Here is a 15,653-nt window from a genome sequence, read left to right as displayed (position 1 = left end):
CTCAGTGTCATCTGTGCTTAAAGACTATAGGAGTTTTTTTTTTTTTTAACCCCCAGAATTTAACCCCCGATTATTTCCGCAGCAATATTATGGACATGTTATACATCACTGTAGCAATACATGTCTGTTTGATGTACGTAACACGTTGACAATCAAAAATTAACTGGAACATTAAGTGATAATAACATAAAGTGATTTCTGTCATTTTGACAGACAATAAATACTGTATTTAACTGCTTTAAAAACATTGCACTGCTAACAGGGATTAAGTGAAAAAGGGAGACAATTACATTTTAAAGCATCTGTGTGAAAATTATCCTGGAATAAATAGACATGAGGATTTGGGGAGAAAAACGAGAGATTCTTAGTGCATTCCAGGGAATTATTAATGGGAAAAATTGTAAATTAAATCAGAAGAGCAGACCACAAATGAGCAGTATATGTTGTCTTTTTTCATACTGTTACAATGGAATACAAAAGAAAAAAAGAAAATAATCAGGAGAAAAAGAATGCAGCGACTGGAAAGAGCTCTTGCCGCAGATATTCTTGTTGTACCATGTCACATTAAAATAAGTCTTATGTTATTCTCTTGAAGTCTGAATATGAGAACATGAAGGAAATATTAAAGCTCATTTAGTCAAACTGATGGATAAGGATTTTTTGTAGTGCCACCTTATGATTTGAAATGATTTGTTTCAGTGTTTTTGAGTGGAACTTTTCCAAACTGGAAGTGCTTCCCATAATCTAAAATGCAGTAGACTTGTCAGGAAAAAGGTGGATAATGCAGAAATAGATTTCACATCTGCTGAATCATACGTACGCACATTTGAGAAATGATCTTAAATCAAATGTAGGATGGTTTCTACATAACATTTTATAAATGAGGTCGGAGAAATGTGGTCTATTGGTTATTTTTAGTGGAAGTCAGTTCTCCTTAAGTTTAAACAGGTGTCATAGCAGAGTAACCACAGGTGTAGTTCATCACATTCACTATGAATATGTTTTGCTTGAAAATTGTGCTTGTGCTTTCTTTTAAACAAATGCCAGTTGGTTTGATATTTAGTTATCTATTGAAATGGCATTCATACATATTTTGAGTGTGACTTAGGTGTCCAAACAATGTCTCTGTGTGTCTCTCTCTCTCTCTTAGTCCTTGAGGAAGTCCGCTTTTCTGCAGACGTGTTCAGTCTTGCTTCGCATCACCCAGCACGATGTCTGGCTCTTACGATGAATCCGCTGTCGCTGATGAGGCCATGGACAGCTTTTGGGAGGTACAAAGACCACCATTTCCTTCCTTTAAATGCTACACTGCTAAGTTATTCAGCCGGTGATCAATAGTTGTGTTGTGTTTTAGCCAGCTATAGTTGGAAAACAGGGGGATGTTGTGTTCACAGTATCAGCATCTGCCAGAATGCTCACAATAAGCTCTATTTAGATGGCACTGTTTGTCCCTGTGTTGTTGCCAAAGCTCTTCACATCACCCTTTGTGAGGGTCTGGCAGCTAGTACAATCTTAACATCATGTCAGTATTATGTCAGTATTCAGTCAGTGCTCAGATTGTGTCGCAGACCTAGTGTTTTATGTGTTTTTGTTAGTGTTTGAGCAGTTTTAAGTAGATACTCCAGCACAAGGTCCACTTCCAGTCAGGCTATTGAGTTATTAGCGCACCTGCATTGAGCAGCACCTGCATCCGGACTGCAGTCTGAAAGCACTGGATGTGCCAGTTTTGTGTGTCTGTATGATTGACTCTGAATGAAGAGCCCTGTCAGTGTGTGCTACTATGAGTTTTTATTTATAGGCTGATTTGACTCAGAGCTTGTGTGAAGGTCAGTGTAGCTGTATATGGGATAAAGCACTATGGTAAAACCTGCCTGGAAGGAGAACTGTACTATAAAGGTTGTTAAGAATGAAAAACTCGTATATATCCCTTACTCCATCTTGAGCAATATATAGCTTACGTAAGGATAACATACATCCAGGCAGTTATTAACGAAAAAAACCTGAACAGGGTTTGTATCTAGATGTACGTACATTGTCCCACTTTTTACAAAGCTACTTGCCACACAAGTAAATAAGATAGCACTTTATTTTACAGTGTCCTTGTTATATATGTCACATGTAGTTACTAACAGTAAATTATGCATAATTTTCATGCAACTAACCCTAATCCTAACCCTATGGTAAGTACCTGTTGTTCATTAATATTACTTAAATGTATAATTACGCTGTAACAAAGACATCTTAAAATAAAGTGTAACCGTAAATAATTAGACACAAACTATTGATCTGAGCTAAAATATTTGATTAGCTTATTAAACGCAAAGTTTCCGTGAAAAAAAACAGTTCCTTGTAAGCAGATTTGAGCTGAGTTCAAACAAAACATTTAGGGGTTATGTACAGTCATACCACTAATTACACAACTTTTCACTGCATAAATAATGACGGGGACATGAAATATTAATTTGAGAAGAAACCGTTTTAAGGTCACCATGAAATCAAAACTGACAATTATTGTTTTTTATGGAATATTGCAGTGTTTATTACAAATGATTTATCCGTGCACATCATTATTTGTTTAAACTCATGTGTCCTCATAATCTTTAATCAAAACAACTGCCCCTCTCTCTTGCAGCGACATCTCTTCTCTTCTCTGATGATGAGGGCGGGGCAACCTGTCACTCACATGAGATCCACCAATAGCAAACCATCCAACCATCCAATCAGTTCCCCACGGACAAAATCAAGTCCCGTCCTACATTTGTTCTTGTTCCAGAAGCCGTTTCACTCGGATATACGTCACAATAGGGAAGAAATTACCATTTCATGTCGACTTTAAATTCTTACCTACATGTTATCTTAGCCCATTAGTGTACAAAACAATCGTTTTAGCAACAAGACAAACACTTTCAATATTACCGTATGCCAATCGTTAATACTGAAGTCCTCCAGTTTAATTTTACAGTAAATATAATCGATAACAAACAAGATTGCACCAGCTGCATTTGAACGAAACGAGAGATAGCCTGTCAGTCCGTGGTGCGATACGAGAGACATGAAAAAGTGCCAGCCTCAAATACCCAGATGAGCATCGTTGCACAGTGTTATTAGGGAATAACTGACCACGGAATGTCGCTACTAACCAATCAGAATCAAGCATTTCAGAGAGCTGTGTAATAATATATACTGCCCTCTATATTTGTGCAATATACCTGCTGATTTTTCAGCATTTTGTCAACTTCAGTCAATTTAAAAGGCATTCAAATAACCTGTGTTGTTTATAAATTCCCGGAGACATAAAGGCTCTGTGGACATGTTGCATCTTTCATTCCTTTAAACCGTCTCTTTAAACCTCGCTGAGCTTTCTTGGACATGTATGCATGCGTGTATGCAGTTGTGATGTCATTGTTAGTGCAGTGAAGCGCAGGATTAGAGCACTAGCAGCACATGGACACAAAGCTGTGGCAGTCATTGCATAACTTCACATGCACAACAATGAGTCCCATCCCCCCTCATATCATCTCCTCTCCCACCCGCACTCATTCCTCTCTGCTTTCTTACGCCACCTGCAGGCACCAGGGAAAACTGTATGGTTCTGTACTGTAAAAAGTCAAAATTATTATATTATATTATGTTATAATATATTATATTATATTATATTATATTATATTATATTATATTACTATATCAAATAAATGAATTCTTGGCGAGTATAAGAGACTTCTTTCAAAAACATTAAGGAGTCGTACTGACCCATTAAGGAATCTTTTTAACAGTAGTGGTATGCACATATCTGGTATGTAGAATAACTTAATCAGGGCGGTACTATGTTTGATAACTAAATGCAATTTTCATAATCCCTTTTATATTATTATTATTATTATTTATTTATTTTTAAAATCTTGCAGATTCTGTATGGGCTATGTAAACTTATAAGCAGAATTGCATATCAAGTTATATGTAATATGATGTGATATGAAATATGATTTCTTCTAGGTGGGAAATTATAAGCGTGCAGTCAAGAGAATTGACGACGGCCATCGACTTTGCAATGATCTTATGAACTGCCTTCAGGAACGTGCCAAGATCGAGAAGTCCTACAGCGCACAGCTCACTGAATGGTCCAAAAGGTGGAGGCAACTGATTGAGAAAGGTCAGTTAGATAAATCTAAAGCATCTTTCTTTGTCCTCTCAAGATTTTTTAAGCAGTTATTTTATTTTATTTTTTTCCAAATTGTGACGTAAACCAGGGCGATATGATGGGGCGATTATTTCACAATAACTATATATATCACAATATAGTTATTTTTGCTTTAAATAAGATATTTATGATATTAACAATTTTGATACCACTGAAATTTCATAATAATAATTATAATTTCAATATCACAAAAATAGGCTACTAGCCTAAAAAAAAAACAAAAAACAAAAAACAAAAACAAAAAAAAAGCTTACTTAGGACAAGTAAACTAGAACAAAGTAAAAAATAAGAACAAAGAAAGAAAGAAAAAAACAAAGAAACTAATACAAGCAGTAGTACAATAGAACAAAGACAAATGAAGTAGAAGTAATCAAATGTACAAAAAACACTGTATAGTCTTCACTGTGTGAATACAATTTATTCATATACATTTATTCTTATTTAAGTTACAAAAGTGATTCAGTCAAGAGCAGTGAGAGATTTTCTCTCTTTTGTTGTTTGATTAACATTAATGACAGACGGCAGCAGGTTTATTAGGCTGTTGTCACTTTAAGAGCGAATGCACAGATCCAATATACTGGTACACATGCAATTTCTTTCTTAAAGGGTTACTTTCATTTAAGACATAAACAACTGTGTTTACAAGGATACTCATAAAGATGGGCATTTTGACACACAAGTATGTGTATTTAACCATTCAAGCCCACTAAGATGCCAAAAGCAGTGGCTTCATGTGCGCACATCTCTCTGACAGCGCTCAGAAACTGTCTCTCAAGCCCCTTTCACACAGAGCGTTGATCCCAGAAAATTGCCATAAAATTGCTAGAGTGCCATCTGTGTGAATGCAAACACATCCTGGGATTGATACTGGGATGGGGACCTAGTAACATTGTCAGGATCAGTCCCGGAACGCACCCTATGTGAACAAAAGGCGGGACCAATGCCATAAGGGGTGTGTCGTAGTGATGACGCTGAAGCTGAGCTCATTCGCCAGCTTAGTGAAATGGTAAGCTAGTTGCGCTAGGTTATGATCGAATCAGAAAAAAATGCACAAGCGTGGTTTCTCAAGAGAGCGAAATCACAGATCATAAGCAAACTTAAGATGCTGTGGAGACATTACACGTCACATCCTGATGTCATGTGTCTTTACGGGGTGTGTGTGAACGCACGCACAGATTCCAGAATATCACTGGCAGTGTGAATGAACCAAAATCAAACAATCCCGGGTCACATTATCAGTGTATTTTCCGGAATCTCTGAGTGAAATATCTTCAGACAGCATGCGCACATATACCGAAATGAGTTCCCTTCGCTACTCTTTTGCACTTTAATTGTTTAAAATCACTTGTTTTTAAACCCCAAGGCTTAAAAAAGGCATTCAAATGCCTTCAAATGCTTTTGAGACAACTCAGCACAGCAAAGTTACTGAGCGTAACCGCAATAGAGACAATAGTCCAAAATCTCTACTGGTTGATTTCTACCGGTTAATCGTGTCTACCGGTATATCGCCCACCCCTAACCATGGCAATATAAAAGGTATCTCCATAAGTCCATATATTGATCTATGCATTTCTGATTTTGTATGTCTCTGTTTTATTTGTATGCACGTGTGTGTCTGTGTGTGTGGCCAGGGCCTCAGTACGGTTCTGTGGAGCGAGCCTGGTTAGCTATGATGACAGAGGCTGATAAAGTGAGTGAGCTTCATCAAGAGGTGAAGAACGGTCTGATGAACGAGGACATTGAGAAGGTGAAAAACTGGCAGAAAGACTCATACCACAGACAGATAATAGGGGGCTTCAAGGAAACCAAAGAGGCAGAAGAGGGCTTCAAGAAAGCCCAGAAACCCTGGGCTAAGAAACTCAAAGAGGTACAAAGAAAAGGTTTTAATTATGTAAATTCTCTGTTAATGCCACTTTATGGTATCTTTCCATTGCATGTATATTAAATGTGCACATCAATGAATGCAGTCTAAAATTCAACTGAAGTATTATGCTTAATATATGTTTCCATGTTTAAAGGAACATTTACTCACTCTTTCTAAGTCAGTACGACATTCTTCTGTGAAAGACAAAAGGACAAATAATAAAGACTGTGCTACTTGCTTTTTCACAGGCAATTACAATTAATGAGGACTAAATCTTTAAAGAAAAGCACGCAAAGCACCATAAACTATATACTATGTATTCTAGAGTCGTGTGATTTTGTGCATTGTCTCAAATTTTTGTTGTTATTCACTGATAATCTTCCCATTCAGTGAGCTATTAATAACTTCTATGACTGGATTATTGAATCAGTTACTTAAACTATAGAAACCGGATCAGTTTTATTTGTAAACAAATCATTCATACCAGTTCGTGAACTGGAACAATTGATTAATTGAAAAGATCAGACTCAAAATAATTTTTTTGTCTACGACTAGACAATAGCTAGAATTTCAGTAATTCAGTTTCTCACACAGTACTATTGAGTGGTTTTAGAAGACTTAGACGTTTTAAGACTACATTTAAGTCTACTCAGACATAGAAGACTACGTTTATGGTACTTTTATGGTGCTTTTGCATCCTTTTTGCATTTAAAGCCTCAGTCTCAATCATTGTAATTGCATGTACAAAAACAACCAGTACAATGTACAGCATTTTTCCTTTTGCGTTTCATTGGGGAAAAAAAGTCATACGCTATAGAACAAGTAAGCAAATTATAACAGGAACTGAATTGTTAGTGGAAGCATTCCAGTGTCCACCTTGACTATTATAAAAACCTGTTCCACAATTTCAGTCAGTTCAACTAACCAGTCTCTAAGCTTCATTCATTTAGTTGCAGTATTGCAGTTAGTTAAAATGTTGCATGTCTGGCTGCAGATGGAAACGGCAAAGAAGACCTATCACATGGCATGTAAAGAGGAGAAACTGGCTGCAGGCCGTGAGGCAGATGCTTCTGTCGCTCCAGACCAGCAGAAGAAACTCCATGAGAAGACAGAGAAATGCAAACAGGATGTGCAGAAGGTGCGGAAAACAGCCAAATGACAAACATAAAGAAACAAATTCAAGTACTATTCACTTTTAAGCTCAAATCAAAAGACAAGTTTCACAGAACATTTAATTCATGGCAATATATTTCATTAATAGGTATATTAATGCGAGGCAGTATAAATTTATTTACACAGGAATTATAATTGCGGGAAACGCAAATATAATTTTTTCTTTCTTTTTTTTTTCACATAAATAGCATGTTTTATGTGGAAATATAAAAAAAAGTAAAAATAAAAGTTGGGTTAGTTCACCCAAAAATGAAAATAATGTCATTTATTACTCACCCTCATGTCGTTTTACACCTGTAAGACCTTCGTTCATCTTTGGAACAAAAATTAAGATATTTTTGATGAAATCTGATGGCTCAGTGAGGCCTCCATTGCCAGCAATGTCACGGAGCCTCTCAAGATTCATAAAGGTACTAAAAGACATATTTAAAACTGTTCATGTGAGTACAGTGGTTCTACCTTAATATTATAAAGTGATGAGAATACTTTTTGTACACCAAAAAACAAAACAAAATAATGACTTTTCAACAATATATAGTGATGGGCGATTTCAAAACACTGCTTCATGAAGCTTCGAAGCTTTATGAATCTTTTGTTTTGAATCAGATTACTGAACTCTGATTCGAAACAAAAGATTCGTAAAGCTTCAAAGTGTTCCGAAGATGAACGAAGGTCTTATGGGTGTAGAATGACATGAGGGTGAGTAATTAATGACAGAATTTTCATTTTTTAGTGAACTAACCCTTTAACTGGTTTCATGCAAGTAAAAAAAATTATAATGTCATAATGTTATAATTTCATTTAATCTGAAATCAACCTGACACATTACATAAACTGAATTAATTGCTGCTCCCCGGTCACTTGTGAGAGAAACCCCGTTGTGAGTGATTCTAAATTTCCGGCACAATCATGCAACTGGATCTAACTTTTGTTTAAATCTATACCACCACACGGACATTTTACAGTTTTATATGTATTTTGAATACACATTTGGCCTAATGCATGAAACATAAGCAGCAGGAATACCTGTGTTTTCTTTTGTAAATTGTAACATTGAGTAATTTATACAATTCTTACAAATGATTTACTCAGATTTGTTCTGCTTGTGTACATATAACAGTCCTACCTACTATACTGAGTAAAGACGTAATATTCAGATTTGAAAAAGAACTGAATCTGGTTAGCACAATTGATCTGGGAGACATTTATATTCAGTATGAATGTAATATACAGGTGCTGGTCATATAATTAGAATATCATCAAAAAGTTGATTTATTTCACGAATTCCATTCAAAAAGTGAAACTTGTATATTATATTCATTCATTACACACAGACTGATATATTTCAAATGTTTATTTCTTTTAATTTTGATGATTATAACTGACAACTAAGGAAAATCCCAAATTCAGTATCTCAGAAAATTAGAATATTACTTAAGACCAATACAAAGAAAGGATTTTTAGAAATCTTGGCCAACTGAAAAGTATGAACATGAAAAGTATGAGCATGTACAGCACTCAATACTTAGTTGGGGCTCCTTTTGCCTGAATTACTGCAGCAATGCGGCGTGGCATGGAGTCGATCAGTCTGTGGCACTGCTCAGGTGTTATAAGAGCCCAGGTTGCTCTGATAGTGGCCTTCAGCTCTTCTGCATGGTTGGGTCTGGCATATCGCATCTTCCTCTTCACAATACCCCATAGATTTTCTATGGGGTTAAGGTCAGGCGAGTTTGCTGGCCAATTAAGAACAGGGATACCATGGTCCTTAAACCAGGTACTGGTAGCTTTAGCACTGTGTGCAGGTGCCAAGTCCTGTTGGAAAATTAAATCTGCATCTCCATAAAGTTGGTCAGCAGCAGGAAGCATGAAGTGCTCTAAAACTTCCTGGTATACGGCTGCGTTGACCTTGGACCTCAGAAAACACAGTGGATCAACACCAGCAGATGACATGGCACCCCAAACCATCACTGACTGTGGAAACTTTACACTGGACCTCAAGCAACGTGGCTTGTGTGCCTCTCCTCTCTTCCTCCAGACTCTGGGACCCTGATTTCCAAAGGAAATGCAAAATTTACTTTCATCACTCAGCAGCAGTCCAGTCCTTTTTGTCTTTAGCCCAGGCGAGACGCTTCTGACGCTGTCTGTTGTTCAAGAGTGGCTTGACACAAGGAATGCGACAGCTGAAACCCATGTCTTGCATACGTCTGTGCGTAGTGGTTCTTGAAGCACTGACTCCAGCTGCAGTCCACTTTTTGTGAATCTCCCCCACATTTTTGAATGGGTTTTGTTTCACAATCCTCTCCAGTGTGCGGTTATCCCTATTGCTTGTACACTTTTTTCTACCATATCTTTTCCTTCCCTTCGCCTCTCTATTAATGTGCTTGGACACAGAGCTCTGTGAATAGCCAGCCTCTTTTGCAATGACCTTTCGCGTCTTGCCCTCCTTGTGCAAGGTGTCAATGGTCGTCTTTTGGACAACTGTCAAGTCAGCAGTCTTCCCCATGATTGTGTAGCCTACAGAACTAGACTGAGAGACCATTTAAAGGCCTTTGCAGGTGTTTTGAGTTAATTAGCTGATTAGAGTGTGGCACCAGGTGTCTTCAATATTGAACCTTTTCACAATATTCTAATTTTCTGAGATACTGAATTTGGGATTTTCCTTAGTTGTCAGTTATAATCATCAAAATGAAAAGAAATAAACATTTGAAATATATCAGTCTGTGTGTAATGAAGGAATATAATATACAAGTTTCACTTTTTGAATGGAATTAGTGAAATAAATCAACTTTTTGATGATATTCTAATTATACGACCAGCACCTGTATACACCATGAGCCATTAAAATGAGCTGTGACTCTTATGTGAAGTGTTATTACATTTAAAGATATAACAAACACTCTCTCTCTCACATTACTGTATTGAATTATGTTACAGTCCTATAATGTTCTTAAATTATGGGTGTTAATACAAAAATGTGTTCTTAAATATGGGTGTTAATACAAAAATGTGTTCTTAAATAAATTTTGATGTGTGAGTGCAGCAATGACATGTTTAGAGGTGCTTTTGTGATTTGCTTTAGCATTGCTAAACTGTAATTCACATTGCTGTTTTGTAGTCTTATTTAATAGAGGACATGGGTCATGATGTGTGTTTGTGTGTGTACTGCAGGCGAAAGAGAAGTACGAGAAGTCTCTGGACGAGTTGTCGAAGTGCACACCACAGTACATGGAATGCATGGAGCAGGTGTTTGACCAATGCCAGCAGCACGAGGTCAAACGACTGACCTTCCTCAAAGAGGTTCTTCTGGACATCAAACGACACCTTAACCTCACCGAGAACCAAAAGTCAGTGTAAAACACACATCCAGTGTGTCTGTACTAATTTTACAAAAAAAATTGTGGTTTTGCTGAGATACCTAAACAAAAGTTGAGGTCTCATTTATGATCAAATTCTTCCAAGAATTGGAGTTTTCTAGCACTTTATTCTGAATCGTGATCCGGTGTAAATGTTTAACAGTTCACTGAAGTGAAAGCATCACAGTTGTCTAGTTCAGGGGTTTTCAAACTGTCGGTTGCAGAGTGGGAAAAGGTGGGTCGTGCAAAGTTGCTTGGCTGCAGCATTTCAGTGAATGACACACACACACATACAAAAACAGTTTAGTCTAGGGCTGCACATTAAATAGAAATCACGATATTACTAGAAGAAACTTGTTCGCATTACACCAAAGAATTCAAATGTCATGAAAATCTGTTTCAGGTCTGTACATTCAACTCTGTCATCTGTTCAACCCAGCACTGTTGTCTTTCAGAGACTTGTTCATAGGAATGCATTTTTCGCATTCCCATGCGTGCATTTCACTACCTACCAACAGGAAAATATGTCTGTAAAAAGCATTTCTCAGCATGAAACGAGCATGAGAGAGTTTTCTGTGCTGAATACCGCAATGAGTTCAACACTTGCAGCGTGGCTCATAGTTCATATCCAGACCAGCGTGAGCGTTTCAAACTTTTGTGAACACTTTTCATATACTCTAATGCTCCAAACGTGAACCACTGCGGTGTATGCGCAGATATTCAAGTCAAGTCACCTTTATTTATATAGTGCTTTTTACAATACAGATTGTTTCAAAGCAGCTTTACCGTAATGAATTGCTCCGAGACTTGAAGGTTGAGGATCCAAATGCAGTATTTATTTAGAGGGTAATCCACAATCCAGTCCAAAACAGGCAAATGGTCAAACACAGAGTGGGCAGTCCAAAGAAAAATAATGTTCAGGGCACAGGCAAAAACAGGGAAATCCAGAGATAAAATAATGAGACTGAAAAACCAAGACACAGGAGAAACAAGATACAAAAAGCTCAGAAATGGAGTAAATACAGACATGCAAACCACAACAAATGAACAAGACTTCATACTGAATACATGGTAAAAGGCATTAAACAGACAAGGTAATGACATAATTAACAAGACACAGCTGAAACCAGTAAACTAATAATGAGCAGTGGGTTCTGGGAAATGGAGTCTGGGAATAACAGTCTATAGAGACAGAGGCTGCCATCTGCTGGTACATGATGGCATCAGCAGCTGACAGGTGTTACATTTACAGTGAGAACAGGAAAATAATGCAACAAGGTTTGTTTTGGCTGTACAGCAGCTCTAGAAGAAAATAGTGTCATTGTCCAGCTTAAGTAAGTTCAGTGTTGATTTAATTTACATTGTAAAAAAAAGTTAATTTAATCATATCTTCTTAAAATTAAATATATATGTGGATTATACAGTGGTATGTCTGATTATGAACGCAATGACATGATGGATAATTTACGTAACTGATAGATTACACTTGTCTAGGTGGGTCCTGGAATGGAAACATTTGGGAACCCCTGGTCTAGCTGAACTGTAGTCTAGATTTAATGCATTTGTCAGAGCCTTAATGTTAAGTTTTGTTTTTGTGTTTGTGTTTTTCATGCTATAGCTATGCCTCAGTGTACCGTGAGTTTGAACGCACCATTCTGGCTGCCAACACACAAGAGGATCTCAAGTGGTTCAGTAATAATCATGGTCCTGGCATGCATATGAACTGGCCCCAGTTTGAGGTACACAAATTTTAATGAACAAAGCGGTATTAACATTTGTGTGCTCTTTTCCAGTTTCTGGGTTTTCTTATAGGGTACAAGAGACCGGGGTTAGTTGTCACAAACTCTAATATCCCAGTAAGGCTTTAAGACAAAGGTCCAGTTGCACTCTATAAGTTTTCTATAAAACTATAAGTTTTCATGTTGATTTCTTAAAAAACAATTAGGATTTAATTTGTTACCTTTTAATTTTTTTTTGCTATTTCATGAAATTTGTTTCACATGTTTTGTTTACATTTTGCTTAAAAGCCATTCAATTCACATTTTAAATGCAGATAATCTATTAAATATACAGTGGGTACGGAAAGTATTCAGACCCCCTTAAATTTTTCACTCTTTGTTATATTGCAGCCATTTGCTAAAATCTTTTAAGTTCATTTTTTTTTCCTCATTAATGTATACACAGCACCCCATATTGACAGAAAAACACAGAATTGTTGACATTTTTGCAGATTTATTAAAAAAGAAAAACTGAAATATCACATGGTCCTAAGTATTCAGACCCTTTGCTGTGACACTCATATATTTAACTCAGGTGCTGTCCATTTCTTCTGATCATCCTTGAGATGGTTCTACACCTTCATTTGAGTCCAGCTGTGTTTGATTATACTGATTAGACTTGATTAGGAAAGCCACACACCTGTCTATATAAGACCTTACAGCTCACAGTGCATGTCAGAGCAAATGAGAATCATGAGGTCAAAGGAACTGCCTGAAGAGCTCAGAGACAGAATTGTGGCAAGGCACAGATCTGGCCAATGTTACAAAAAAATTTCTGCTGCACTTAAGGTTCCTAAGAGCACAGTGGCCTCCATAATCCTTAAATGGAAGACGTTTGGGATGACCAGAACCCTTCCTAGAGCTGGCCGTCCGGCCAAACTGAGCTATCGGGGGAGAAGAGCCTTGGTGAGAGAGGCAAAGAAGAACCCAAAGATCACTGTGGCTGAGCTCCAGAGATGCAGTCGGGAGATGGGAGAAAGTTGTAGAAAGTCAACCATCACTGCAGCCCTCCACCAGTCGGGGCTTTATGGCAGAGTGGCCCGATGGAAGCCTCTCCTCAGTGCAAGACACATGAAAAAACATCTGAAGGACTCCAAGATGGTGAGAAATAAGATTCTCTGGTCTGATGAGAACAAGATAGAACTTTTTGGCCTTAATTCTAAGCGGTATGTGTGGAGAAAACCAGGCACTGCTCATCACCTGTCCAATACAGTCCCAACAGTGAAGCATGGTGGTGGCAGCATCATGCTGTGGGGGTGTTTTTCAGCTGCAGGGACAGGACGACTGGTTGCAATCGAGGGAAAGATGAATGCGGCCAAGTACAGGGATTTCCTGGACGAAAACCTTCTCCAGAGTGCTCAGGACCTCAGACTGGGTCAAAGGTTTACCTTCCAACAAGACAATGACCCTAAGCACACAGCTAAAATAACGAAGGAGTGGCTTCACAACAACTCCGTGACTGTTCTTGAATGGCCCAGCCAGAGCCCTGACTTAAACCCAATTGAGCATCTCTGGAGAGACCTAAAAATGGCTGTCCACCAACGTTTACCATCCAACCTGACAGAACTGGAGAGGATCTGCAAGGAGGAATGGCAGAGGATCCCTAAATCCAGGTGTGAAAAACTTGTTGCATCTTTCCCAAAAAGACTCATGGCTGTATTAGTTCAAAAGGCTGCTTCTACTAAATACTGAGAAAAGGGTCTGAATACTTAGGACCATGTGATATTTCAGTTTTTATTTTTTAATAAATCTGCAAAAATGTCAACAATTCTGTGTTTTTCTGTCAATATGGGGTGCTGTGTGTACATTAATGAGAGAAAAAAAAAAATGAACTTAAAAGATTTTAGCAAATGGCTGCAATATAACAAAGAGTGAAAAATTTAACGGGGTCTGAATACTTTCCGTACCCACTGTATTTTATATGCTTTTCATATTACTTTTGATTTCATATTTCAGAAAAGTTATTCTCATTCTTCTTTAGTTTGATAATATGCCCTTCTATATGCTGCCGTGTTTAATGAATTGTTTTTTTTCCCCCTGAAAGATAATAGAAAATAGAAATGTTTAGTAGCTGTTTGTAGTGAAACACAGATTTTCTGTTCTGAATCTTTTTCTCTCAGGAATATAATCCAGACGCCACCAATGCTGTTGCCAAGAGAGAAAAGAAGAAGCCAGATGGAGTGGCTCCTGCTACTCCAAACACAGAGCATGCAGGTCAAGCAGGTGACCGTGGCAGGTCAGACATCATTTCTGCTTTCCCATTGGCTCTCAGTGTCCTTTCTTTTATCGAGAATACCCTTCTTTCTTTTTAGAGGTTGACTGCTGTCCCCTTCACTTTTTAAAATAAAGGTTCTTTGAAGTTCAACAGAGAACTCTCTTCTGGTTAACAATCGTTTCTGGACATAAAGGGTTCATTTTTAATTTGACAGGGTGGATGCATTATAATCATGAACATTAAAATGAAATAGTTTTGGTAACACTTTAGTTTAGGGTCCAATTCTCATTATTAACTAATTGTACATTAGCATGCATATTACTTGGATAATGGCTGTTTATTAGTACTTATAAAACACATATTAATGCCTTATTCTGCATGACCATATTCTACATCCCTTAATCCTACACAATACCTAACTATTAACAAACAGTAATTAGGAGTTTTTTTAGGCAAAAATCATAGTTAATAGTTCATTAATAGTGAGAATTGGACCTTAAACTAAACTGTGATCATAATAATTATCATAATAATTGATCATGGTAATTAAATAGCTTGCTTTTTTATTTTATTGTATTATTTTATTTTATTTTATTTTATTTTAGATTTAATTATATTTGTAATATTGGCAGGGATTACACTGGACTCTTTAGCAGTGTTCGAATTGTGTCAAAGCCCTAACCCCCTCCCCCTTAAAAAAACAAACAAACATTTTTCAATACTTTTCATTTTCAATACTTTACAGTTTCAGAACATGTTAGTCACTGAATACATTATTATTCATTATTAGTGATATTATCAATGATATACTTGCTGGATAGGCTAATTAAAATTTCTAATTAAAAATTTTAATTTTCATTTATGCATTTTATTTAGTTTCCAATCTAATTTATCTTGAATGAATCTTGAACTAATGTAACCCACGTTCCCTGATTGAGGGACATGTTATGTCAAAGACTGCCAAATGGGGGGAGCCCCTGAGTTTTAGAAAAAGGACCAATGGAATTGGTGAGTGGATCATGTTCTACATTATGTCAAAGACTGACAAATGGGGTCCCTATGGAAAGCACCA

General features: G+C 37.1%; 1 protein-coding gene across 3 annotated transcripts in view; it reads left to right on the top strand.

Annotated features, from left to right (window-relative positions):
• pacsin1a (protein kinase C and casein kinase substrate in neurons 1a) overlaps positions 1-15,653 on the top strand; it is a 68,867-nt gene that overhangs the window by 40,278 nt on the left and 12,936 nt on the right. For all 3 annotated transcript variants that reach the window (XM_051880555.1, XM_051880558.1, XM_051880557.1), the window contains exons 2-8: positions 1,151-1,271; positions 3,994-4,150; positions 5,830-6,065; positions 7,057-7,200; positions 10,404-10,579; positions 12,207-12,327; positions 14,487-14,602. In XM_051880555.1, the coding sequence (XP_051736515.1) occupies positions 1,212-1,271; positions 3,994-4,150; positions 5,830-6,065; positions 7,057-7,200; positions 10,404-10,579; positions 12,207-12,327; positions 14,487-14,602 (1,010 nt within the window). In that variant the 5' untranslated portion in view covers positions 1,151-1,211. The remainder of the gene's footprint in view (positions 1-1,150; positions 1,272-3,993; positions 4,151-5,829; positions 6,066-7,056; positions 7,201-10,403; positions 10,580-12,206; positions 12,328-14,486; positions 14,603-15,653) is intronic.

Source organism: Ctenopharyngodon idella, chromosome 22 (genome assembly GCF_019924925.1).
Source record: "Ctenopharyngodon idella isolate HZGC_01 chromosome 22, HZGC01, whole genome shotgun sequence".
In the NCBI taxonomy this organism is placed as follows: domain Eukaryota; kingdom Metazoa; phylum Chordata; class Actinopteri; order Cypriniformes; family Xenocyprididae; genus Ctenopharyngodon; species Ctenopharyngodon idella.
The sequence above is the reverse complement of the archived record's forward strand: the minus strand, read 5'-3'. Positions and strand labels throughout refer to the sequence as shown.